The sequence below is a fragment of the Daphnia pulicaria genome, chromosome 11, assembly GCF_021234035.1.
Source record: "Daphnia pulicaria isolate SC F1-1A chromosome 11, SC_F0-13Bv2, whole genome shotgun sequence".
NCBI lineage: Eukaryota > Metazoa > Arthropoda > Branchiopoda > Diplostraca > Daphniidae > Daphnia > Daphnia pulicaria.
The window spans coordinates 4,377,848-4,404,352 of record NC_060923.1 but is presented as its reverse complement, the minus strand read 5'-3'; the positions used below and the strand labels follow the sequence as shown (position 1 = coordinate 4,404,352).

Sequence of the window (26,505 nt, the reverse complement as noted above, 5' to 3'; positions counted from 1 at the left end):
ATTGCTGGCCATTATTTATCGAGAAGAAGAATGTGATGTTGATGTTTATTTTCAATCTTTTCTCACTTTGGCTTTACCGACCGAATTGAATTGATTTCACCCGCTAGATGCTTTCAACGGACTCTCCATGGTGGGCCATTTGAAGCTGGCCCATTTGGACCTCCAGTCGCTCAACAGTTTCGTCTTTCGTGGCCTGAGGCACGTCCAGGTGAGTCAGAAAATAAATTTTACAACGCCCCATTTCAAATGTTTTTTACAATGAAAAATATATCTCAATTTATTTTATTTTGCCCTTCCGGGCTGCTGGATGATATGATTTTTCAGCTGTTGAGCATCCAGGAAAGCGATTTGGGCGTGATCCGGCCGGGCGTCTTCACCAACATGAGCAATATCGGGCGGCTGAGTCTGACCAACAATAAAATCGACGCCATCGAGTCGTTTGAATTGACGGCCGATAACCGCGTCCGCCAATTCCACTTTATCGGCAATCACGTCCTGGATCTGCCCCACGGCCGGGCCATCCGCATTCGAGGTATTACGCAACTCTCTCCCGATGTTATATACCAATTGCCGGCCCTCGTATATAGTCCTTTTATTTTTAGATGTTTTCTCTATTTGATCCGCCCGTAACGTTTATAGTCCGCGTAATCCCCCCCCAGCGCGCGCGCTTTTATATTCGAATGGGTTTGATGCGCCAAAGTGGCCTGGCCGCTGGCCGGCCGGCGGCTCTTCCATTCAGCCGATTACTGGCGGAATCAAACTCTGTGTGTGTTTCCCCATTTTCTTTTTTCTGACAAGTAAATCCGGCGGGCACTCTTTAAGTCCATCATCATCTTTTCATGGGGATCTTAACATTATTTTTTTTGGCTCCGTGTAATTGCCTGCCGGGCATGTATAGGTGTGCCGGTGGTGAACGCGTCCAACAACCACTTCCCCTGCGATTGCCACATTTTCAGCTGGATGAAGTCGGCCATGTTCGCCAACCAGAGCCGCGAGCGGATGATGGCCAACAATTATTGCATTTCTCCGTACGAGGTTCACGGCAAATCTATCCAGGCAGCCAAGGACGAGGCCCACCTCCTGGACGATTGCCCAGACGATCCAATCTCCGATTCCGCCGATGATCCAGCCGAGCCCGGCTCGGCGGCCGATATCGTTACGGCCCTGGAAACCACCAAACCTTCGACTCTGTTTAGCAGCAGCGACGGCCGATCGGCCTACCAATCGACGGCCGTTTTCATGGTGTTGCTCTTATCATCCATTTGTGTCAAAATGTGAATGGATCCATCCGCCAAAAAACCACAAAAACTGCGAGTGTGTAATTTTTATTCCTGACGTGACAAAATCAGGAAATTGTACAAAACAGAAAAACAAAACTGATCAATAATAAGCGGAATAGACGGCCGAGTCACTAGCTAGGATAGTGGCGCTCGAATAGTAGGTGGAAATGGGCCGACTGCTGGACACGCGTTCCGGCAGCTCGTAGATGGAATTGCAGTCGTCTTCGTCGTCGGTGGCGTCGGCCGGAAGCTGCGGGCGACGGTAGAGCCAATCCTCGTAGTCTGACTTTTGCCACAACTCGCGCCACCTCTGCTCCGCCCGGCCCAAAACAAACAGACAAACAAATATCAAGAGACGATTGGATGTGCCATCCAACACGCACAAAAACTCCCCAAACAACTTTTTTTTTTTTTTTTTTCTAGGGCCCCCGCCGAACAACTTTGAATCCGATCGTGATCGATCCGGTGAATCATTCATCCGCTCTCCTTTATTTTGGCCCAGGAAATATATATATACGTGCGGTTGGATGGGTGGATGGGGGGGCATATAAACTTGTCCAGCTGACCCCCCCCAACCAACCCAAACAAACACGACTTTTCTACGACACACGGAAACTACTCTTATCCGTCGTCCCCTAGCGACAATTCATTTATGATGCGGGTTTTTATAGAGATGGCCTGCTCTTTTTTTTCCCTTTCTTTTTCTTTATGGTCTCTCTCCGCTTGTTTTTCGCCTCAAAGTTGTTGGTGGTCTGTTCTGGCCCCCCCTTTTTGTCGTTGTTGTGAATTGTATACAGAGACACACACACGGTATGTATACTACCTTGGAGCCGGGCAAGTGGCGGTAATGGCGGGCGGCCAAGTAGAACGGAGTCAGCAGGACGGAAACCCAGGGGAGGCCGAGCAGCAATTGTCCGACGATGGCCATTACGTTGCTGATCTCACCGTCCGTCACCCGCACAGCTCCGTCAATGATGCACATCTGTTTGTGGGAAGGGGATTGAAATCAATTTGACTATTACATACGAGACACACACACACACACAAAATACATATATATATACATATAATACTATTTACAAATATTACATTTCTCGAAAGATATCTCTCGCCGTATTGTGTACACTATTATTTGTGTTTTACGCCCACCCCCGCCCCCCTTGTAAAGTTTTACCATTTCCAGCTCTATTTATGTGGTTCTATCTATCTCTCTTTCTATGTGTGTGTGTGTGTGATGTGTATACAACCCTTGCTGCCTGGGCGCTGTACAGCAATAAATCTATCGACTAATCTCATCATTGCGGGACAGCACACACAGCTCAAAACTCTATACCCGCTAGCAGCCGTGCCATATATATATATACTCCCCGGGCAATTGTCGTCATCAAAATGTGTTTTTGTTGTTTTCTTCGGGGTGGAGACTTACCAGCAGCGTGAAGGGTAGGGCTGCGTTGTATCCGACAAAGACGTAACTTTGACCCCGGAAGGAAAGCTTGCATTTGCCGGCGAATTCCACCAAGTCGACCAAGCTGCTCGGTCTCACTGAAAACAAAAAGTAAAAAATGTTAATTTTATTATAATTATTATTATTTTTTAAATATAATTATTTTATTTTTATAGTTACCGCTAGAGACGGTGGCGACCAGAACGAGCAGGACACCGGACAGCGGAATTACGCAACCGGTGAATTTTTCAAACACGTCAATGTACAATCCCCTGCTCTGAATATTTAAAAAAAAAAGAGAAAAATAGGGATGAATGAAAAACAAAACAAAACAAAAAATGGTCTGGTGGTATGACGTACTTGGGTGGCCATGGGTAAGCAAATGACGTAGAGAAAAGCGCCAAATAGAACAGCCAAAACTGGTCGCCAGCTCAAATTAGAAAAGGAAGTAGCCAGCATATTGCAGATAAAAATCAACGAGTCTAAATCTGTCGGTCGGTGAGCGTAAAAAAGGAATTTTTTGTTGTTTTTTTCATTTGAAACCCAAACAAAAATCAAGAAAAAGGAGATGAATGAAACGAAAATAAAAAGCACGTATTATTCTAATGATTCACAGAGGGCTCTGTCAGCTTGTCGACAGCTGTTTAAATATTGAGAAAAAGCGCGCGTATAGCCATGCAACCCCAGAGAGAGAAAATAAAACAAATAACAATAACTCACTCAACAGAAAAACAGCGACGAAAAAGATAATCTTCCATCCTTCACTGGGTGGGTATTGTTCATACACTTGGGAAGATATGGCTTCGAGAATTAAATCTGTTTGATTAGATCCCATTTCGGCGATGGTGGAACTAGCGGAACAACTCAACAGCAACATAAAGCCGAGAGTAATCGTATGAAACGTCGCCAAAACTACACTTGACCTAGTCAATGGACAACGGTAAATCAATTAAGTCTTTACTTGGAACCATTTATCAAAGGAAGAAAAAATGTAATACTTGAAACAATTCATTTTGTGTGGGTTCAAGCTTGACAAGAATGTGATGACACCAAAACCCAAATTCATGGAGAGCACAGTATCAGTAATGGCTCTAATCCACAGGGAGATTGAAAGCATCTTCCCCCAAGATGGTGCAAGAAAATAGGCCAATCCTAAATACATTTGTAACGGGTTGGAATAGGTGGCCCTGGCCACAAGGATGACAATCAATGTCACAGGTACTAACAATGTTATGTAAGAAATCTGTAAAAATAGACATATTAGTTACAATTCAATAATGATTATCTCATTTTCTCTCCACAGAATACCTTGCTGATAAATTTGAGTCCACAAATGACTGTGAGGACTGCAAACACCCAGGTAATCGATAAACTAATAACTGTCAATGCATCCAGTTGTGTAAAACCGTACATAGAGTCCATTTCTTGGAAGTGTACAGTATTGTTAAGTCCTATCAGATAGAAGTCAACCTTGTTTGAAAAGCCTGTACTGGTTTCAATGACAAGTTATAAAAGAGAACAAACCTTTTGCAGCATCACCCAACATTAGGGTGATTGAATTAGATATTGGCCACATCCCTGCAGCCGTGACACTCATAGCTTTGTAAACAGAGCTAATCATGAGGAAAAACCCAACACCAGAAAATACTGGTCGTAAATTGTTTGTGCCAAAAAATTTGAGTGGGCCCATGCCACTCAACTGGCCTATGCTCATTTCAAAAAAGAGTAGTGGGACACCCACTACTACAATAGAAATCACTCTAGCTAATAGATATGCAGCTCCACCATGCTCGATGCATGACGATGTCAATCGTGTCCAACTAGCCGAATCTGTTTATGTAAAATTATAAGCTTTCTCTCTCCAGTATAATGGAAGGATAAAATTTGCATATAAATCTGTGAAACAATACCTATTGCGAAACTGAGGATGGCGACGTAAAAATCCCATTTGCATTTCCAATGCACTTTGCATCTTGCGGAACTTTTAACAGGTGACTCCCATTGATTCTGTCAACAATTTACAACGCAAACATTCAAGATGGATTCACTCGGTAATTCTTGTTTTCTTGAGCAATAACGTACCAGTCTACTAATATTCGAACGCCCAGGCAGGGACACGGGTGTGAGGGTTAACGTCGAAGTATTGCGATCGACAGCTAAGCGCGCCCTTGGCAACATATCAGAAGCCCAGGTGAAACTACAATGAATTATTTGGGGTGGAAAAACTATCAAGAGGCTGTGTCAGCCAATTCACTGATCCCACCCTCCCCTGACCTCGTATCAACCCCCCACCCTTGAGGCAATAACGACACAGACGATGTAGTATTTTTCAACCAATAGGCCACTTTGTAATTCAAAGGAATTCCCCGTGGAATAAGGGGGAGATACATTTTTTTCCCATCACCATATAGAACACCTTGAGAAGAAACTTGTTAACAACTGACATTGGAAAACGTTTTGGAAACAGAACATAATAAATTGGAATGATTAAGGGGAATTGTACTTGGGCGACAAAATTATTAGCATTTGAAGGCAAACAGTCGGTATAACGTACCTAAATAATTTTAACAAATTTGATTTGATTTTTTGTGTGTGTGTGTGATGTAGGATTAGAGATTATAAATAGCTGCTCCGGAGCCAGGCTGGGTTGCGAAAACGACTTGCTCCAAATTGCGATCAACAGCTGCCGGCAAGTTCTTGTAGTAATTTTCTTTCAGGTAATTGATAAAAGTCTCGACTCCATTTTCAGCTACCAGTGCCACCATACATCCGCCCCATCTAGACTCGAAATATTTTTAAATGTTAAATTTGTTGCAACAAAAAACAGACAAGACAAAATTACCCCGCTCCTGTCAGCCTTGCCCCCAAACAATGGTTCCGGGATATTTCGACAAGGTGATCCAGCTGCTGGTGACTGCATTCGTACAGGTCGCGACAGCTGTGATGCGAATCAGACATAAGTTGTCCCAAGTCTTGCAGGGCTGTCGTTGAACCGCTGTTGCAAATGTCGCGGAACTGCCACACCCGATTCGCTTCTGTATATTCAATGCGACCAAAGAGGGAATTTAACAAGAGCGACGTGTTTTCTAATTTTAAAACGTTAACCTTGAAACACGTGAAGTGCTCTCTGACGCAGTTTGAAAAATCCGACGTCTCGTGTATTTTCGGACAGGATTTTGTTTTCCAGTTGCGGTTCCGTCATGTCTAACAACTTGGAAACCTCCTCTTTGCTGTAGGGATCATCGTGGAGATATAGCCCTGCGATGGAAGCCATTTCTGGTAGTGTCTTGTTGAGTGAGAACTGGACGTCGGCCAAACGCGTCACCGAATCCGGATTTATTCCATGCAACTTGGCCAGCACCTACGTAAAAAAAAAAACGATTTGGTAAGTTGCACGATGTTTTGACTTTTTACCCATGACCTTAAACATTACCTTGGCTGCCAAACGACACTCCATCACCCGGCAGTTGAAATGTGAGGAGGCTGCTTTGTTTATTTCGGCCAAACTGTGGGCAATGACAAAAACTGCTCCCGGTGGTAGTTTTGTATCATGAGCTCTTAGCGGATTGAATTCAATCAATTTGGCAGTACCTAGTGTTGCACAGATAGTAGTTTTTTTTTCGAAATTCAGTTAATTATTACTAGAAGTTCTTTTATCCTAGTATATACCTTGGGTGGCCAACATGGCGATGGCTTGATCCATGCCTCCGCCTTCTGTTCCAATGTATCTCTCACTTCGTGCGCAATAATCAGCTAATTGTTGTTTTGTGAACTGCAACTTATTTACATGAGCAAATGCTAATGCAGTTGCACAGACTAAGGCACTGGAACTTGAAAGCCCTGCACTTGGCGGTATCAATCCATATATTCTGGCATTCATACCCTTTAATTCAGATTTCACCTTGGAAGAATTCTCCAAAATTCCCTTGACTCCACATAGACAGTATTTGAACCACTGTGGTACACCTTTATCAATCCTGTAGAAAAGAAACACATTTAAAATCATTTTAATTAATCAGATTGCTTTAATAGTTTTTATTACTCAAATTTGTCTAGTTCACAGCTGTAGTCTTCGTAAATGTTGGGGATGAGATTTGACAGTTCCAAGTGTTGATCTTCCCTTGTTTTAACTGCAATCAAAATGTCTTGTTCAATTGCCATAGGAAAAACAGCATACCCACAGTAATCTATATGTTCTCCAATCAGGTTAACTCTAAATATTGTTTGAAAAAATTAATATCAATTTCACCCTATGGATAAGCATATACAATTCTTTACCTTCCTGGTACTCTAGCAATGAACTGGGGCAGTGATCCATGCTTCTTTTCAAAGTCATTGCTGAGCAGGTTGATTTTTTCTTTCAGAAGACCTTCCAAACTTGCTAGTGAGACAACTGGAGGTGTATCCATGTTTTAAAAAAGAATTTGCTAGACAAGGAATTGCATTTAATTAGAATCTTTCGATTTTTTGACAGGGTTTCAAAGAATTGTAATTGCAATGTCGTATTCTTACCTGGAAGGTACTTGAAGTGACTTGAGTTGAGCGAGTCTTTCACTAAAGTTAACACTGAAACATTCGTTTCGATGACGTGTTTATTTAGACATTGACAAATTTTGACATTTGTCAACAAAAACACGAGGCATCGACGTTGCCAAATGGCCAATATTGGTGGTGAAACAGGTCGCCAGATGGCAGTTATTTGCGGAGCAGCCGGCTTCCCGCCAGCCCAGCCAGACACATGTTGTCATGTTTTCCTGTCTGGAGTTCTGGCGGTTCTGGTACAGATAAAGACCATGTGGTTCTGGCGTGCGGGAGACTTCGAAGGTCTTTTTTTTTTCACACGTAGAAGACTTGATCACTTGAATAAAAGCTTGATTTATTCTCATCTTCATCTATTTAAGAATATTGAGTGATATTTGTGACTAAAATTCTGAATGTAATCTCCTGTATTGCATTCTGAAATCACCCGCCAAAACAACCTGTTTCAGTGTTTCCCCACATTTATTTACCCTATAACTAAGCTCAAAAATCTTTTCTTTTTTGAAGGCGTGTAGGCCTACTTAGCTTGAAAAGAGGTTAACTATTCATATTATGTCAAATGTCATTGCTTATCTCCTTCAATCTTCCTAGAATATTTGAATAATTACAGTACTTTTTTTAATGTTTTGACAGGGCTCAATGTTACAACTTGGACCAATTTTTGAAACAATATCAGTGGCCAACATGAGGTAAAATATATTTATTACAGCACACTCTACATCCTTGAAATTTTAGAATCAAAGATTAATTGGAGTCTAAAAATTTTACAGTTATATCAATATCACCTTGCTTACGCGAACAAGTTACTTGTTTACACCATCTACACAATGATTACGCTTTGTTGTTTCATCATTTCACCACCAAGGTAGATAAAAATCAACATATTTCCTATATTCAAAGATAGCTTTCTATTTTAGTTGTCCTTTGTTGTTGACCCTGTTAAGGATTGGTATTTTTGTTTGTGGGAACCATTATTCAAACTTTAAAGATCCCTTAACCAAGAAATACAGTCCCCATATGCTTTTATTTGAGTCTTAGAACAATCTTTAAAAATTGAAGCACATTTAAAAATATGAGAAACAAAGTTTATTTTAAAAACTCTTAAAGCAGTTTTTAAAAATTGTGTAAGGTTTACTTTTTTTCTGTTCTACCGTTTTAAAAATTGACGTGTCACTGGATAAGTTGGAATATCCCAAGATTCAATTTGCTTACACACTGTGTCAGGATTCCAGTCAGTTAGTAATTCGGGATAGTACTTGGTTACACCATCATCCTGGTGAAGTTTCTTGCACAAGTCACAGAACCCATGCCGAGCCATTTGTTCTACTCCAGACTCGATCCGATAGTGATCTTTCCACCAAAAATATTCGTTGTAGAGCGTATCGTTAGCGTCGAGTATTTTTAGGTACTGTGCCAATGTCTCCGGCGTGAAATCAAGTGCATTGATGTAGGAATGGAGAGGTGCAAGTTGACTGTAGTTTGCTCCACCGTAGACGATTGGTATTATATCGTAGTTTAGAAGTTCGAAAAACTTTTCCGTTACGTAATCTGTGCAGATGCAATTTTCGAAAGACAAGTAGAATTTGTATTTCTTTTCTAACATTGTGTAACAAATTGGTTCCGATAACCAGTGAGACTCATTTCGATCGCAGGTCAGATTACCACATCCGCCATAAATATCTACTGGGATGAATTTACTGAGTTGGGCGACGTACGTTTCTCTTAGTCCGTGTGTGTCGCAATGAGAAACCATCCAAGCGATCTGTTGGGTTTTATTTGCAGCGTAGTTCTTGACCGTCGTACCTTTTACCATTTGATCAGTTTCTTCTCGAGTTTTGGGAGCAGTCGGTCCAGGATGGATACGTCCGTAGAGCAACTGAATATCCGAATTAAACCTGTAACTCATCGTCCAGTTGAAATAATTCCCCATCTCGTTAACGTCGATAGCCAGTGTAGTGGGTGCTTCTTGCGTTAGGAAAATTAAACGTTGGTATTTTTGTCTATTGTAAATGGGGTGTCCAGTTATCCACAGTTCGTGCATGTGGAGGATAATAGCGTCGTAATCTTCAATCGGCAACAAATGTGGTGAAGTTGCATTGTCAAAAAGGATGCAGTCCGAAATCTCGCATCCGTGCTGGACGAACGGCTCGTGACCGATACCGAAAGCTGCCGTTTCGATTCGATGTGCGCTGTTCCAAATCAGGATAGTTTTTCTTTTGGGAAGGAATAAACTCGGGAATAAATTTTCGATTACAGATTTGTCTAATGACATGTATAACTGCTCTAGACTCGAATTCAAGTTTTGTTTTTGGTAAAGGAAAACTGCAAATACCACGTTGATGAGAAGAAATATTAGCATCATCTTTAAACACTGAAGTGTGGATAGTCGATCGCCTCTTCTCATTTTTTTAAAATCACCGTTTGATAATGTTGTTGAAATAACGTGTATAGTTGCAAGTTAACGTGTTTGGTCGAGAACGAAATTGCTTCCCCACTCGCTCAGTTGAAGCCTACATTGAAATACTAACAGGAAAGGGGGTCTTTTTAACTTGAGCGCTAAGGTGGTAGTCTAAACAAGTGTGCGAGAGATTAGATACGCCTTTTTGAACCTAGATATTCAGCTGTTTCTCCGCTCAATTCTCTGACATTACGGCCAGCTGTTTTTCGTCTTTGAATGTAGTACCTTAACCCGTTTGTGTGCTATACGTCCTTTTTTTGTCAGAATGACAAATTTAATGTCGTCGTTGTTTTGTTTTTTCAACTTTGTTCTTTATTTCCCAGTTGGTTTCACAGTAGAAGTGAAATGTTTAGACTGCGATATTTTAGCTTCATTCTAATATATGCCACACTATTCAACTTTGAGAATAATTCAAATACGCTTGATTTGGCTATGTCTTGTTTTGGTACTAGTCTTGGTCTTGTTTCGAAAGAGTAAAACCGCAAATAGCACGCTGATGACAAAATCATTAGAATCTTTAAACAGTTGAGTGTGAATTATCACTCGTCTCCTTTTTCTTATTCATGGAATCTTTATCGTTCCTTTCTCGAAATTAAAAGTGTGAACTACAAGTTATATAGCGTAGGTAAACGAACTGAATAACCTTTTTCTTACTAAACGGGAGCCCACTGAAGGGCATCTCACATTACCGCGAAAGGTGGTCGACAAAAATGTGCTGTACATTAGATTCGCTTTTTTGAACCCAGGCTATCCACCAAAATAACGTAAAACTCCCTTTTCACCCAGTTGTTCCGTCTCTTTTTTCTCACTTTCTATTCTATTGAGAAACTTTGTTGTTGAAATGACATAGTTATGATTTAACATGTTGAGAAGAGAATAAACTTTCTTGCTTTCTCACTCACTAAACTGGAGTCTACATGAAAGAGAGCTCCTCCAAAGTTGTGTTCTAAACTTCAAGATGTTTTCAAACTAGTGACAACGCTAGCTGAAAGCCATTATAATGGCCCAGTGGGATCAAACGTACTCTTTACTCTTTTATTTCCATTTCGTTCTCGTTCGATAGGCCTTTTTGATCCCAGACTAACCAACATTGTCTTGCATGCCTTCCTCATTTTCGACAAACTATTTTTTATATTCTGTTACTAGTGTTGGGATGAGATGTGCAGGATTTCAAAATTGGGTGGATCAATTCTTTAGACTCTAAAGAGTTCTCTGATTAGATTGGCGGCGAAAAAAAAAAGGCGAATCATTCGTCTTTTTGAACCCAAACTATTCGCTGTGTAGAATTCGCTTGCACTTTCTTCTGTTAAGTTTCTGTAATTTTTGCTGTTTCACAATTTAATTTATTTGAATATCGCCGATTAATTGTGAATTATTTTGCACATTAATTGAAAATCAATTATCATTTCAGGAAAACTGGAAATCTCGACGAGACCAATGTTCTTGATCCTTTTCCTAACTGGAGGTACTACATCCACTCGGGCGAACAACACTGGGTAGAAAGGTAGGAAACATTTCTTTTTAATTACCAATGTTACTATCCGTGCATTTTTTCGTTTTTAAAAACGGCGCCACTATGCGTGTGGTTGCCATCTGTCTGCGACCATCTCAACTTAACGTAAAGTTTTAAAGAAAAATAGCGCAGGAAATAAAATGAAAAATTAAAAGATGAAAAGGGAAATGATTTAAAAAGAAAAAGAGGAAAATCCTTGCCGTATGTCGAGTATCGATGATGAAAAAGGCTGAAGGAAATCAAGAGGTCTCTTTTTTTTTTTTAAATGTTTCATCCCCGTGTGTTTCATACAACAACAGATTAGCTCCATCAACAAAAGCCCGACATCCGCTGGAACCTTTGAAATCTTTGATTAGAAACTTTTTCCTTGCCTTGAAAGAAAAAAAGATGAAGAATGTGAGGAAGAAAGTCGGTTCCCTTTTGTCTATAAGTCAGCATACGGTCGATGCGAATCATCAAGCGTGCTGTAGTGTGTTCTCCTTTTTTCTACCATGATTCACGGACTTTGATCAAGCGCCGCCCCTTTTTTTTTCATCTTCATTTTTCTTTTCACTCTCTCCACTTTGTGTCTCTTCTGTTGTATCTCGACCTTCATGCCCGCTGCCATCCAAGTGTCGTTGGCTGGCCGTTTCCTCCACAAACTGCCTCCTAGCTGGCGCTACACGACCGGGTGACCCTAACGAAATCAGAAAACGGGAAGAAGAAAAAGAGGAAAAGCGGCGAGTTGCGCGCTGCCACTTACATAGGGAATCGTGTCTAGTCGACTTCATCACTTATTCATGTACCGAATCCACTCGCCTTCCCATTATTCCCTCCTTCTAGTGATTTGGCTCCTTTTTTTTCTCGCTCCCTCGATTGTCTTTTTTCTCCTTTTTTATTTCCCCCTCCACCCATTTGATGGAGGAGCAGCACAGGCCTTGGAGGGACACAAATTGGAGATGATTTGTCTGCCTTGATTGGTCGCCCTCGCCCGCACACCCTACCTAGAATCTCTATAGACATTTCCAATGTGTTTCGATTAAAATTCAATACGTTCCTGCGTATATGCGTCCGATCGAACGCTGCCAGAGAGAGAGAGACTCCGACATTTAATTCTTAAAATGATTAGTGCTGCACACACACGCAGATGCCCCACCCATCGTTTGCTGCCTTGACTCCCCGCTGTCCCCGAGATGTGTTTGTGTGTGTGCGTATGCCGTCGGAGGGCAACGGGTAATAATTGATGGAACTCGAGGACCAGCAGTCGCGCGCGTGCTACTGTATTTAATGATTCAACGAGGATTTAAGTTGTCTCCAATCAATATATTGGCAGGCCATCTCTTCTTATAGGATTTCTCTCTGTCCTTCTCTCTCTCTCTCTTTTCTGTTGGCTCCTTCTCGGTCTCATCCCGGGCACCGGCCAATCATCGATTATTGACGCACCAATTATTCGGTTTACCAGTCATGAACGTCGCATTCCCACGCAGTAAGGGGGGAGAGGGGAACCACCCGCACCCGGCAGCAAGTAGCCGCAGAGATGATCTAACTATAATATACCCAATAACTGTCGCTTGCATTTCCATTCAACTTTGGACGGACTCGCCATGGTACCGTTAAAAAAAGGTCCTTCAGTCCCCCACCCAAACATTGCCGAGGCCTTTTTTAAATAAATAAAGACTGGGTCTACATTTATATTTCCCTTGCTGGGATCCGTTACGATTAGGGATCGTATTTTCCAGCTGAATTCGCCGTCGAAAAGTTTTCGCTGGCCCCATAAAAAAAACAGAGAGTAACTGACTAACGCAGAGCACCGAATCTTGTCACTTTAAGTCAGCAATCGCCATTTCGTGTGTTGCGCAATACGCAGAGAAACTCCCGAGAACCAGTTGGGTTTTTTCGCTGCGTAGAATATCAGCAGAAGGAAAGGGAAGGGACAAAACAGGAGCCAACTTTTGATAGGAAGTCGCACCACCAGGCCACTTTTTCTTTGCGAAGAATCTATTCCCTAAAGGGAAGAAGGTGACACATCCGGAGCAAACGAGTCGGGAGTGTGTGTGTGTGTCTGTGTTGAGTGAGAGAGCTTGCTTGCTTGTTCACAGACACACACATATATATCTCTGTGTGTGTGTGTGTACAATATAGAGTAGAAGTAGCTGACGACGGTAAGGTGCGAGGGCGTCTCGCCACCTTTTGCAAGTTGCGCCTAAATGGATCGTCGTTTGGGAGCGGAGCTCAGAATCTAATTCACGCTCCCGCACACACACACACACACACTTTTTCGACGCATTCTTTTTTTTTGGCGGCGGCGTTTGTGCTCCGTCACACGATCCCCCGTGGCCCTCTCGTGACTAATAACCGATGATTTCTCTTCTTTTCTTTTCTCACATTTTGTGTGTGTTGAGGTACGCTCGTGTGTGTGTGTGTGTGAAATAAATAACGCTTCAAAATGAAGTTCAAGTCGAGAAGGGTGAGCTCCCGCAGAGTTGCCCTCAAAAGTGTCAGTTCACGAGCCCCGTCAGTCCGTCCGTCCGCTGTTGTATGTGTGTGTGTGTGTATAGAGTGTGCACACACACACAATCGGTGCCGGCCTCTGCCAGTCACGTGATCTTCTTATTTCTCTCCCCATTCTATCGGCTGTGGCACCTCGGCGAAACTTTTTTTTTTTTTCTTTTATTATTTCACGAACGCAGCGGGCGATCTCTGCGACACATCAACATCAAACCCCCACGTCGATCCATACATCATCGTGTTTAACAGCTGTTCCTTCTCTTCTTTTTCTTTCTCCGGCTCGGCTTTCCCGTCGTCGTTGTCGTTCGTAATCCAAATGTTTTCTTTTTTTTTTTTGTTGCCGACGACTTGTACAGTTGCCTTTTGTTGACATTTTTCCGATTTCACGAACACTCTGAGACAAATACCTTTATAAAGGGGGTGCAAGCAAAAGTTCAATATTCTTCGTCCGCCATTGCCTTTTGTTTAGAAATGTACCCCGACCGAGTCAACTTTGTACGTATAGTAGTAATAGTAGTAACAAGTAGAAGCAATTGGCAGAAATCTTAACAACTTCTTTCCTTTTTTTATTTTGGTTTTTATATTGGCGGGAGGATCGCGCAGTCGTTGATTAAAAATGTCTAGAGCCTTGTTGTCTTTTTTTTTTATTGCTTAACGCACCCGCTCCTTAATGGGTCGTAAGGGTTTGGCATTCATCACAATTTCTGAACGTCCCTTTTTTATTATTATTATTTGGGGTCCGGGGCCGCTAAGAAAGAGGCCAACTGGGAGCACTTGCGCATCTGAAATCAAACAACAACTCGTAGCTTGCGCTCTGCGGGTTGCAACTTGAAAAAATACAAAAAATCCCGCGTCAAGCGAATCGAAGCTAGAGCTCGGCATTCCTAGTCATTAGCCGTATACCTCGGATGGCCGATGAATCTGATCCATAAACATTGCGGCATGCGCTGGCCTCTTTTTTCTTTTATTTTCGTCCGACTTGTCAGCGGCAATATTGCCGCCGGCTATTTGATCACACAACTTTTCCTCCTCCTCCCTACTGATACTCTCAATATGGTTATGTTTCAGACGTGACGAACTTACTGAATAGCAGATATTTTCGTTCCGTCTCTGATTGCCAACCATGTTGTATGTTATCGCGCGAGGATATGTTTGGTTGGGTTTTTGGCCTTTTTATTTTCGGGTCTCGTCGATGGCGAAAACGAGGAACGGGATCATCATTTATTGGCGAGTGCGTGTCGCATCAAATTTTGATTCCTCCACGACAATGAAACAAGAGAGAAAGACACGCAGACAATCTTTGGTTGTTTTTTCCTTTTTTTGTTTTTTTGAGGAGACTTGATGATATTCCACTTTTATATTTGAAATTGAAAATCAGCGCGTATTATCGTGATTAGTGTTTCGTGGTATTCCGACTTGTCTGATTTACTAACTGTGTAATACACCTCCTCTTACCTATACCTGGCAAACAACCCAAAAATTCGTGATGAATTATAAATTTGTATCATGGCCACACCTTACTCATAATTCAGTCTTCCTACTGCTCCTATCTCTCCCTGCCACTGTCTCTCGTCTATTTTTCTTTTTTTTTGGGGGGGGGGGGGGGGGTTATATTTATAAATAACCAACGCATACACACACAGCCCAAAGCCTCACCACTGTGTATTCTCACTCTCTCAACCACCGGAAACCTGCGTGTCGGTTTCTCCCCCATCCACATGTACCCTCCCCCCACCTCTATAGACTTAGTGTGTGTACGGTAGTACTATACAAGCAGGGAGGGTCTAAAGCAGTTGCATCTTGCACGGTGGCTCGTCAGTATCCACGTCGCCGTCGACAGGATCGCACACGCTCACAACCTTATCCTTTTTTTTCCCCGCAGCCTAGAAAATAGATCCTTGGTCGTCGTTTTGATTCAAAGTCGATGATTTCCCTGGTGTACTTGCTACCGTCGATGAAATCAGTTGCAGATTATTACTACCTGGCCGTGTCCAGCGCGTCCTATTGAAACAATTTGATTTTTCCTGTTTTTATAGCCAAGAGAAACTCAATTTTTAAACAATGTGTCTTGATTTGATTTACCTACGAAAATGTGGATGGGCTCGTCCGATTTGAAAAAGAACAGTGGAAATTCATCCAGGTGTATTTAAACGAGAGAGACAGCAGACGCTTGGTTTTTTTGTTTTATTATTATTATTCTTCTTCTTTTGTTTCTTGATTATCCGGCCGTCTGTCACACTCTAGTAGACATTTCCCCCCCTTCGTGCCGTCGTATATGTGTGTGCGTCGAGAGAGCAGTAGACGTGAGCACGTGTGATTTTTCCCGCGTGATCGTGCCGTATCTTTTTAGCCTCTGCCGCGCGCTCCGTACCCCCCCCAACCGACCATGAAATCTCTGACAGCCTTCTTCTGTTTCGTCGTTTTGCCAGGTGAGTTGTTAGAGTTTCGCCAAGGCGTCACGATTCGGCCAGACGCCGCTCATCGATCTAGTCGGTTTATTGGGCTCCTCACCTCTATATGCGTATCGTTCGTTTTTTTCTTTTCTTTATTTTACCTCGTGATCCTCCCCGCCGTTATTTCCCTACGCTTAATCTTAGCCAACTCTTATGTTTAATGCATGTCTGATTGTCGCAAGCGGGGTTCAATCCCGGTGTTATTTTGCCGAGCAGAGACGTTTGGCCGTGGCAACAACAACCGTTGAAACCGGAAAAAGATGTTTTAAATGGAAACAATGAATAAATGAAACGGAATATCGTACAGTGTAGGCGAATAATCGCGATCCTTGTCATGTAATCTTTCCCATCATCCCTTAAACCTTAGCATTATTACAGATCCTTCCGGCAGATGCTTCTCTGTTGCATCTATTCTTAAAAGATCCTTTCCGCCGAAATAGGAGTGACGTAAGGGCCAACGAGTCATATTTTACCTGTAGACTAGGAAATTGGAGCTTTATCATTTCTCTTTCGCCCCTTTCCATCTGCTTCTTCTTCTTCTTCCTTGCCTCGCATGTGTTTGATGTCTGCTTATACTTGTTCTTAGCATCCCGAAAAAGCGCTAGGGAAATGCCATTTATCTTATAAAAGATTCAATCATCGATCCCGTATTATGCTTTTACTAGTTACTTACTGTACATCTACGGCTTGATCTCGGTACATCTCTTCTTTTCCCCCTTGTAAATGGTTTGGTGATGATGATGAAGATGGGATAGGTTTCTCATTTTACCTTCTGCTCTTTCGCTGGTGGATGGGCCGCCTCGCTTAATCAACGTTGTTTCATGTCGAGTCATTAGAGAGAAACCACCAGCGTTTAGTTCGAGTTGTACACATCGCAAGTAGTTGCGCGCGTTATTGTGTTTCTCCCAGCCGAGGAAATCGACACCCCCGCCACCGGTCTCTCTATGAGGGCGTGTCGGCCGATATTTTTGGCTTCCCTTCCCTATTTGTTCGTCTTCAATTAAATTGACTGGCGGGGGCCCCACTATTATTCTTCTTTCTCTGGTTTTAGTAGGGGCAAAGGAGGAACCACCGGGAGTCGATAACGTGCGGATGGAAAGCGCATCCATCATTTGATATATTGTAGTGTAATAAACACGGACGGAATGGTGGGGGGAAAAAAAGGCGACGATTATTCACAGAGGCAACGGGATATCCTCCTCGTCGTTTTTCATCATTAAGAATTGTTGTTGCCTGATATACCGAGCAGGGCGTGTGTGTTTGTGTGTCGGTGGAGTCCCTTGATAGAATCAAGAGATGTTGTTTGGTGTTGTATGTCGTCCCGTATTACAACATTCTTTGATAATGCCACCCGTGGCAGATTGGCAGCCCTGCAATCACATTAGCGGTGGCTTGGTTGGTTTGCCGGCATCACCAATCGGTTTTTCTCCGTCGTCTTTTTTTTTTTTCCAAGTTTTACAATGGGAGAAAAGAAGAAGAAGAATCCCGGAGGATGTGACTGTTACAAATCCCTAGTCCTCTCTTGTCGAGTTTCTATTTTCATTCGTCAATGATGTCGAGTTACCGGATTTTCGCCGGTACATCGGGGAGTCGAGGGAGAGAGAGACTGATCGGGAGAGAAGAAGATGGAATGGCGCAGGATTAGATTGAATCGAGAACAATCAAACGCTGAAACAAAGGTGGCCCCGTTCACTATATCTACCGCGGGGATATCTTATATAGTTGCTCCACCTCCCGGACGAACACAGTCTAGTACCTACGAATCCGATTAGGAGCTGCTTCCCCCCATTTTTTATCCCCCTCAGACTGTGTGTGTGTGTGTTGCTCCTTGCTCTTCTTTTTCTTTGAAGCATAAAATATATTTTTATTTTACGGCAAATCAAAGGTAAGAAGAAGGAGAAGAAAAAGTAAGACGGTCCAGAAAAGAAATAAGACAAAGAGTGAGCGCTAGAGGAGAGAGAGAGAGAGAGATGGAAAGACCGCTGGGTATTGCATTTTGTGCCCGTCTATTGACGGCGCATCCTCTAGAAGAGTAAAAAGGCCGAAAGGAGCTCCTGCTGCTCCTGCCGCCCCGTCGAGTCACTAGCGACGAGTAGAAGGAGGAGGTATTCGCTTGGGGAATCAAATGGAAATGGGAGGCCAAGTCCCGAACGAACAGGGGCCGTCCGAAGTAAAATGGAAGACGTTTTCGTTGTAATGCACTTGGAGAAATATCTTTCGCTGTATAGAGCAGTAGTAGTAGTATATGTACCGCCGCTATTACTCTGGACTGCTGGGATGCGCTCCTGGCTCCTGGCTGGTGTGTTACTTCTTCTTCTTCTTCTGTGTGTGTGAAAAAAAAACTTCTTTTTTGGCGTCACTGTGGCAGGGCGAGAGAGTACAGAGTAGTTCTTGTGTGCCATTTGCTGCTGGCGAGTGTGTGTGAAAAGTCGTTTGATCTTTCACCCACGTAGACTCGAGATAGATATGTATGTAGTGTGTGTGTGTGTGTGGATAGAGTCTAGCATATCAGCACCTCTGCGTTTATGGACTAGATGGACCGACACAGTGGAGTATTACGGGGCCAAAAGGAGCAGGGACCCGAAGAGGAACAGAGTGGAGGGGTGGAATATAGTCTATATATGGATTTATCCCGAATAAATCCCTATATCTCGCCCCACAGTGGTTGTCGTAAACTTCTCTCTCTCTCTCTTCTCACGCTCTATCTCTCGACACCGTTCTACTCCGGTTATACGATACAAGCAGCAAAACCCGGTGATGTGGCATCATGCACACGCCGGTCGTATCATTTCTTCTTTTCCTTAGTTTTTTTTTCCCCCACTTCCACATCACACATCTCCCGTGTTATATAGGCACTAGACGTAGTACTGTGCAGTTTCGGCAACAAGAGTTGCTGATTGGTCTTTATCCCCTCGAGTATCAGAAATGAGCGTTTTCATCTGTCCGGCTATTGGCTTTTTTTGGATCTTGATCCTCATCAAGTTTCGAGTGAATCATTTAAAAAATGAAAAAAAATAAATAAATTTCCAACGGCGAAATTTTTGTTTTGGATGACCGGAATTTATAATTTTTTTGATTTTGTTTGTTTTCTGATGGAATCGTGGCGGAGCCAGATCAAATAATCCGCTCGTGTGATTACACGCAGTACACGCAGTATATAGCTCGACTCTCTTTGCGTTTGAACACGGACAACTGTTTGAGTATTCTCGTCTTGTCGCCGGTGTTCTGGTGGGCGATCTGTTGTCCAGTGCTTAGCGGAACCCCTAAGGATTTGATTATTAATTTAATCCTCGAATGTTGTCCCCTCCCCCCCTATGGCGTCCGTCTTGCAATCCGTAGATGTAGCTAATAATATTGTGTACCCAGTCTGGGGCAAGTGTAGTCGTCTGGATAAATTTGATCTTTTTCGACAGGTTCCAATTAAAAGAGTTTTGGGAAAATAATTTGGGAGTTTTAGAACTATTAATGTGTTTACTTTGGCGAAAAATGATTATTAATTGAGAAAATAATTAGCGCCTTGAAATCGTTCCATCGGAGCTTCTATTTACTTGGCAGCTATTGACTCGGCTGATTGCGCATTATTTTCTTTTTCAAACAGAATGATTTGTTTGAATACAATTAATTTCAATGTTTGAAAATGTTACATTTGTCAGACTGTGACAAATTTTTACATACGCCGGATTAGTTTCCCGTGTGACGCATAGCTCGTCGCCCTCACCTGCCCAAAGCGTGCATAGCTTGTCATCATAACTAGTCTTTTAATAATAAGTTTTTTTTTGTTCTTATTTTATACAGTAGGTGTAGATATTATTTGTTGTAAGGTCGTCATCTTGAAAAATGAAAATACTTAATTCTGTTGTGCTTCATTTATTTACAGCAGGATCACTGGGTAGCTGGGAAGAATGGTGGACTTACGACGGCATATCAGGTAATAATAACCCTTTTTCTTTATTAATCAACAGAATTCCCGTTAGGAAACTTTCATTAAATTAAGATTCTGCTCATGTCAATATTTAATCTCGACTCTGTGTATGCGAGCGACAAGTTTTTCCCCGTTGTTCGCGTCTTCGACATCCAACATTTAAATTGGAAAGAGAAACAAGAACAACAACAGCAGCAGCAGAAAAAGCCGATGATGAAAAGTTTGCCCTTTAAAAACATAAACTTGGCTCTTTTCTTCTTCCATGTATTGTTAATCATCATCAAGGCAGGAACAGACACCCCCTCCCCCGAGAAAAAAGAAGAAGGAGCTTATAGATTACTGCTGTTATGCAGAGGGGGTATTATGCATTGCGCCCCTTTCGTTATTGACACATCAAACATGTGTCTATTGTCTGCGACTTTTGTTTTTGTTTTTCCCCAACACTTTTGTTGTTGTTTACATTTTTGTTTCTTCTCCCCTTTGGTCTTTTTTCACGAGTGGAAGTCGTGATTGTTGTCCGTCCATTTGTTCATCTCCCTGTCTAATGTCGTAATATCTCCTTGGCTGTTGACAATTGCAAAAAGAATAAGAAGGAGATGTAGACAAATAATAGTTGGGAGGAAAAATGGAACGCACGTGACTAGGTGCATGTTACATAAGAAAACCAGGGGGAAGGGTGGGGGGATAGATAACTTTTTTTTTTCTACCCTCTCCAAAAACTCTTTGATGATCCTGCAGGAGCAGCTGCTGCTGCCAACAAAAATTCGGCAAAGGAGCTAAAAGAAAAAGATCCAACCTTTTTTCTTTTTTTTTTTCTTCTATCGTTTGGATCCTCACAAAAGGCTCGGGCGCAACCCACCTCCTTTTGTGGGTGGAGGAAGGAGCTGTGGTTACACAAAAGAGGAGGAGTAGTTGAAAGAAAAATTTTCTGTGAAAAGAGGGAGAAAAAAAAGTGAAAATAGGCTATGAAGTGGAAGGAGGATTTGTGCTGGCTTTGACTCAATGACGGTTCTCGATCATCTTCATCATCATCAGAGGGAGCCTATATAAATACGGATCGTTATACATGGTAGAAAAAACATTTACTTTTATTATTTCCTTAAAAAAAAAAAAAAAAATCCTTAAGAAAGAAGAAGAAGAAGAAAAAATCAAATGGAGCGGGTATCATTTTCCAAGCGTCCAGGCGAATCCCCCCCCCCCTCCCCGCCCACTCGGGAAAATCCCTCCCCTTTCCCTATACGTGATGTGTATATGTTTGCATAATAACGGCGGCAATATCTCTATGCAAAACTGATGCTTGCCCGGGCGATATTCAAATATTTCCAAAAGGGGGAAAGGGTAGGAGAGTAGAACTTAGAAGTAAAAAAATATTGCATTTATAAATCCCACTTCCTTCCTTGTATATGTATATATATATCTGGTCGTGTAAATCTCCTGCTATGCGTACGCCGAGTCCGGCACCCCCGTTCACGAAACTTGATGAAATATTTGAGGATGAACGGGCGCCACCCTCTGCGTACTAGTTATGATGACGGATTTTAATAACTTCATTTCAAGAAAATCCCGAAGAGGAAAAAGTCTTTCCCCCCCTTTCGCCTTATAACGTCAATATTTGCATGGATAGATCCAGTAGCTACTGTGCCTAAAAAGGAAGTTAATATCTCACGCCATTTTTATTTTTTCTCACCAGGTCCTTCGTTTTGGGGCCTGATCAATCCGCAGTGGATGCTGTGCAACAAAGGCAGGAGGCAGTCACCTATCGATATCGAGCCGGCCAAGATGCTCTACGATCCCAACCTGCGGCCTCTCAGCGTCGACAAGCACAAGGTAGTATTATTTAGTTGATTCATTATCCTGGCAACACAATGGAGAAGGTTATTATTTCATTCTCTCTCAATTGTATCGACGTACATCTTTTATCGCCGGAAAAGATTTTTACTCCCCCTCACCTTCTAGTTGAGAACATTGTGTGTCCACTGGTCAAAAGATTATACCAAGTCACGCTCGACTCGGGGGGCGATGTGGCGGGGGGAGATTTGTTCAAGTGATTTGAATATCTCACCGCAGCAGCACTTGGACTACTAAAAAAAAAGAAAAGAAAAGTTTGAGCTCGAGTTACATAATAGAATTCGCTATTTGAAATTCCTGACGCGGCAGACGGAAGTCCCACCGCAGACACTCGACAAAATAAAAAAATAATACCGAGAAGAATAAAAAAAAAGAAAAAAGTGAGGATGAATAAGAAAATAATCAATAATCGACACTTTCTTTCTTTTTTTTCTTTCCCCCCGATCGTCTTCTCGAAAGAAGTAAAGGAAGTGGAAGAGCTTTGAGTTTGGTTGATTTGACTTGGGGGGTACGGGCGGGAAAGAAAATTTGCTCCTCCCTCTATGCTGCGAGAGTCTGTCTGTGGGGATGGGGGGGGGGGGGGGACTTGGAAGAAAGACAGAGGCACGCTTCTGACCTTTTGAAAATCTTTCTTGAAGAGATCAAGATTTCTTCTTTTATATGATGACAGCGTTTCACAGGGGAAAAAAGGGTTGTGTCTGTGTGTGGAGGACAGAGAGGAAATTCGATTTCTATTCGTCAGTTCTTCGTTTCTTCGTTCCTTGCCGCTTCTCTTTTCAACTTCTTCTTCTTCTTCTTCTGGCAAACAAAACACCAAAGTGACACGACACGCTCAAAACTCTATTTTTTTTTTTTTTTCTAACCCTCCAGAAAAAAGAATTCATCCCGGATGGAATCAAAAAAGAAAGAACCCACTCGGCTAGTCTAATGCCAAGGCGTTTAAAACCGCATACATGCCTCCCAGTCACGCGGACAAAGAGGATAGAGGTCAATCCTTCCACCCTACTCCCCCCCTCCTTGCGGGAACGCAATCCGAAATGAGATTGGAAACTAACGTCGAGTGACCCCGTCGACTGGCGGAGGTTATCTTTCCCCCTCCGCGTTTAGCTCCCGTGTGCGGGACTATCACTATAATAGGACACACTTTTTGGAATCAAGCCGATTCCTTCTCCCTCCCCTCTGCAAATGTTTCCTAGCTTCTTTCTACTGTTTTAGATGGATCGATTTTGATGGATATATTTTGCGGCTGGGATATCGTCGTTTTTAGACTGGATATCCTATCAGCTGGGATTTATCACCTGGACCTTATCATCTGTGAATCCAATTTCTTTATTTCTTTTTATACAAAAAGAAATGGAAAGGGCATTTTATCTCTTTTGTTATCGCTCAAGTGTGCAAAGAGAGGAAAGGGAGGGGGGGGGATTCGCTTTAGTTTTTTTAGTTTTTTTTTCAAAATTGGCGCTGCGGAATAATTCAATAAGAAAAATTGTGTCGACTCTGCCGAATTGTTGATTTATTGTTGTATAGGCCGAGGGTTCTCCAGCGGCCGCACTCGATCACATTTAGAGTCCCCACCGTTCTCCCCCTCGTTCACGCACATTAGGGACGTCGGGCACGTACTTTATAGACACACACACACACACACACACACACTTGCCCGGCTCTCTACCAAGGAACTGTCCCGTCCGTGCGTGAAGAGACGCGGAAATGAAAATAATTCAATGAAGAAGAAAGAATGAACGTGCAGAACGTGTGGAAAATAATATTCACTCACGCTAGGACCCAACTCCCCACTCCCCCATATTCTGGCCAATCAGTCTTATTTGTGCAATCTCGTAGGAAAGAAAAAGGAAATCAAACAAAAATAAGAAATAAAAGGACATTTCTTTTTCCTTTTTTCTTTTCTTTATTTGCCTCCTTGTTCATTTGATGACATAATCCGTTTATGAAATAATGATGATGAATGTATTGTGTACAGGTCTCTGGAGTCCTGCACAACACGGGCCAGTCGCTCGTCTTCCGTCCAGAAACCGGGCCCAAGCATTCGCTGGCCGTCAACGTTTCCGCCGGACCCTTGGCCTACCGCTACCAAATCGAGGAGGTTTTTCTCCACTACGGCACGGATAATTCGCACGGCTCCGAGCATCGCATCCAAGGCAGCGCATTTCCGGCGGAGGTAAAACGAAATCCACCGCTTCATTTTTTTTCTTCTTTTTCGTTATTCATTTCGATCGAACCACGCCCTTTTCTGCGTTGCATCGTCCGGGGTTATTTTATTTTATTTTCTCTTTCAAATCCCCCGTAAATTGTTTCTATAATATGAAACCCTCGGATGGATGAAAACTGATGATCAGTGGCGAAATACCGCCCCCCTTTTTCTTAATAAAAAAAGAAAAGGAAAAGAGGCGGCACACTTACTGTATTACAACTGGCGGGAGTAGTAGGAGTAGTAGTTGCGGTCTTTAGATCAACGAACGTGCTGGTATCGAAGAAAAGCCAACGGCAAATGTTGCATAAAGGCCAGGAAGGAAAGAAGGAAGGAGAAAAAAGGTGGCGCGTAATCAACTCGAGGATATTCCCATTCTTTGAAGGTTTAAAGGGTTCTGCTGCTGCTCTGCTACATGTACCGCGCGTTGAGGGATGCCGACGAACTCACGTACAGACACGTAGCCGAGAGGAACAAAAGGCCGCCCGAGTTGCATATAATGCTTTGTAGAGGAAATGGAAAATTTCCTTCATCGCCATGAAGAATCTGGTTCGATTTTCATCGCTCACAAAAACCCCCGGCGCAAACCACTTGATCTTTTTTTTTATTTTGGTTGTTTTCGGTCTGTGAGAATTGGAATCGTTGGCGAAACTAAACGTTTTATTTGGTTTTGTTTTGGTTTGAATGATGAAATAATAATCGTTTTTAATTATTATTATCTTTCGATGAAAATGATTAGATCCAATTTTACGGTTACAACGCGGAATTGTACGCCAATGCGTCAGAGGCCCGGCACAAATCGCAAGGGTTGGTCGCCATAGCCGTTATGGTTCAGGTTTGGAATGATTTTTAAATCTTTTGTCGGTTAACATGCATGCGGCCGTAAACCTGGAGACTTGTCAACTTGTCTCCATTTGAAATTTGACAGATTGGCGAGACTCCCAATCCGGAATTGCGTTCATTATCGTCGCTCTTCGGTCAAGTCATCTATCGAGGTTTGATTTGATTTCTCTTCTTCTTCTTTTTCTTCTTATGACTTCTTGATGAATCATTTGGACTTGTGTAACGAGATTCGTTATTGAATCATGTCACACCAACACTTATTCGAGACTGGTTGGGCGTTATGTAATTAGGTCAATCGGCCGACTTGCGGCATGTGTCCCTTCACGCTCTCCTGCCCGAGACGGACCACTATATGACATACGAGGGTTCCACCACACACCCGGGCTGCTGGGAAACGACTTCTTGGATTATTTACAACAAACCCATTTACATCACACGCCAGGAGGTATATAGTCTCAGCCAGAATATTACATAGTACGCAGATCTTTCCGTCAAGACAAATGACGTGATGAGTAGGATGAGGAGGAGGGCAACGGGTGTTTTATATACTATACACAGCCCACATCTTTTTTTACTCTGGGCTTTGAATTGTATATTACATTTCCACATATTCAATTCTGAAACGTTGAATATGTGTCACTGTGAAAAGGGCGCATTGCAGCCACTCATCTGTCATATTATAAAACTTTTTTCTCTCTCTCTTTTTTGTGTTGCATTTTCCATCGGAACGTCATTTCGCCCCTTTTTTAAAACAAAAAAAAAAAAAATGGAATGAATCATAATTCAACACGAACCTCCCAACCAAAAAAAAAAGTTGTACGCCCTTCGTCGTTTGGTACAAGGGGACAGTGAAACGCCCAAAGGCGCACTGGGCAACAACGTTCGGGCGCTCCAGCCGCTCCATCACCGCACCGTCAGAACCAACATCGATTTCACCAATTCCATGGTAAAAAAAACTACTTGACTTATTTGATCTCACTGACCACCACTACTCCGTACGCAGTGGGAGGTTTCGAGTTTGATTTGACGATTCAAATGTTGGAGAACATACACGGTGGATTGATTTTGTTTCTCTTTCTTTCTTTCTTTCTTTGTCTTTGGCGCAGGAACGAGGCTGCGTCACGATGAAAACGGACATGTCGTACAAGGCCAATTCGTGGAACATCGCCACAACGTGATCCAATTTGATCAAAAACCGTTAGACGTTCTAAAAAAAAATCTTTTTCTTCATTTTCTCCAAAATTTCGTCACGTGTTTTTTTTTTTTTATTGAAAGAAAGAAAAGTCGGATATTATTATTTTAAATTATATTATATTACAAATCAAAGGAGGGGGGGGGGAAATTAAATTGTAAAATGTTGAATTCTTTTTCCTGATTTTTTTTTTCAGTACCTGCTACTACCGTTTTTATTTTCCCGTCTCCTTCTTAATTATTTCAGTGGGAATCGATCATGTCTGCAATAAAATCCGGTGACGTCCTTACATATTATACATTTCCCCTTCTTTTCTCCTC

The 26,505-nt window shown here is 42.4% G+C and overlaps 5 protein-coding genes and 1 long non-coding RNA gene across 10 annotated transcripts in view; 3 read left to right on the top strand and 3 right to left on the bottom strand.

Moving 5' to 3' along the window:
- Window positions 1-2,578, top strand: part of LOC124315340 (leucine-rich repeat-containing protein 15-like) — a 38,502-nt gene extending 35,924 nt beyond the window's left edge. For all 3 annotated transcript variants that reach the window (XM_046780966.1, XM_046780967.1, XM_046780965.1), the window contains 3 exons: window positions 108-208; window positions 325-532; window positions 899-2,578. In XM_046780966.1, the coding sequence (XP_046636922.1) occupies window positions 108-208; window positions 325-532; window positions 899-1,278 (689 nt within the window). In that variant the 3' untranslated portion in view covers window positions 1,279-2,578. The remainder of the gene's footprint in view (window positions 1-107; window positions 209-324; window positions 533-898) is intronic.
- LOC124315217 (creatine transporter-like) lies at window positions 1,310-4,941 on the bottom strand. The gene is made up of 11 exons (XM_046780740.1): window positions 4,807-4,941; window positions 4,635-4,731; window positions 4,249-4,554; window positions 4,033-4,175; window positions 3,723-3,967; window positions 3,445-3,647; window positions 3,085-3,212; window positions 2,905-3,001; window positions 2,707-2,822; window positions 2,104-2,262; window positions 1,310-1,590 (listed from the first exon to the last, which is right to left on the bottom strand). Exons 1-11 carry the CDS (start codon window positions 4,900-4,902, stop codon window positions 1,381-1,383), a joined length of 1,800 nt encoding a protein of 599 aa, XP_046636696.1. The 5' UTR covers window positions 4,903-4,941; the 3' UTR covers window positions 1,310-1,380.
- On the top strand, window positions 3,266-5,640 carry LOC124315744. Its single transcript, XR_006911629.1, has 6 exons — window positions 3,266-3,492; window positions 3,553-3,664; window positions 3,753-3,958; window positions 4,028-4,084; window positions 5,332-5,441; window positions 5,552-5,640. It is a non-coding gene; the product is annotated as an uncharacterized LOC124315744 (long non-coding RNA).
- Window positions 5,318-7,352, bottom strand: LOC124315318 (N-acetylgalactosamine kinase-like). Its single transcript, XM_046780919.1, has 8 exons — window positions 7,237-7,352; window positions 7,003-7,151; window positions 6,767-6,937; window positions 6,394-6,701; window positions 6,158-6,315; window positions 5,830-6,085; window positions 5,567-5,759; window positions 5,318-5,502 (listed from the first exon to the last, which is right to left on the bottom strand). Exons 2-8 carry the CDS (start codon window positions 7,131-7,133, stop codon window positions 5,334-5,336), a joined length of 1,386 nt encoding a protein of 461 aa, XP_046636875.1. The 5' UTR covers window positions 7,134-7,151; window positions 7,237-7,352; the 3' UTR covers window positions 5,318-5,333.
- On the top strand, window positions 5,990-26,268 carry LOC124315480 (carbonic anhydrase-related protein 10-like). 3 transcript variants are annotated; one of them, XM_046781183.1, is made up of 12 exons: window positions 5,990-6,109; window positions 7,897-7,952; window positions 8,034-8,128; window positions 11,133-11,225; window positions 20,052-20,102; window positions 21,787-21,923; window positions 23,923-24,120; window positions 24,890-24,985; window positions 25,079-25,145; window positions 25,284-25,438; window positions 25,808-25,939; window positions 26,100-26,268. In XM_046781183.1, the coding sequence occupies exons 6-12, from the start codon at window positions 21,822-21,824 to the stop codon at window positions 26,169-26,171; spliced, it is 822 nt and encodes a 273-aa protein (XP_046637139.1). In that variant the 5' UTR covers window positions 5,990-6,109; window positions 7,897-7,952; window positions 8,034-8,128; window positions 11,133-11,225; window positions 20,052-20,102; window positions 21,787-21,821; the 3' UTR covers window positions 26,172-26,268. The 3 variants fall into 3 exon arrangements, with proteins under 3 accessions (XP_046637139.1, XP_046637138.1, XP_046637137.1); XM_046781182.1 differs by lacking the exon at window positions 5,990-6,109 and adding an exon at window positions 7,476-7,660; XM_046781181.1 differs by lacking the exons at window positions 5,990-6,109; window positions 7,897-7,952; window positions 8,034-8,128; window positions 11,133-11,225 and adding an exon at window positions 15,522-16,150.
- LOC124316050 (alpha-(1,3)-fucosyltransferase C-like) lies at window positions 8,411-9,535 on the bottom strand. The gene has a single exon (XM_046781790.1). The coding sequence runs from the start codon at window positions 9,533-9,535 to the stop codon at window positions 8,411-8,413; it is 1,125 nt and encodes a 374-aa protein (XP_046637746.1).
- Window positions 26,269-26,505: the final 237 nt, after the last annotated feature.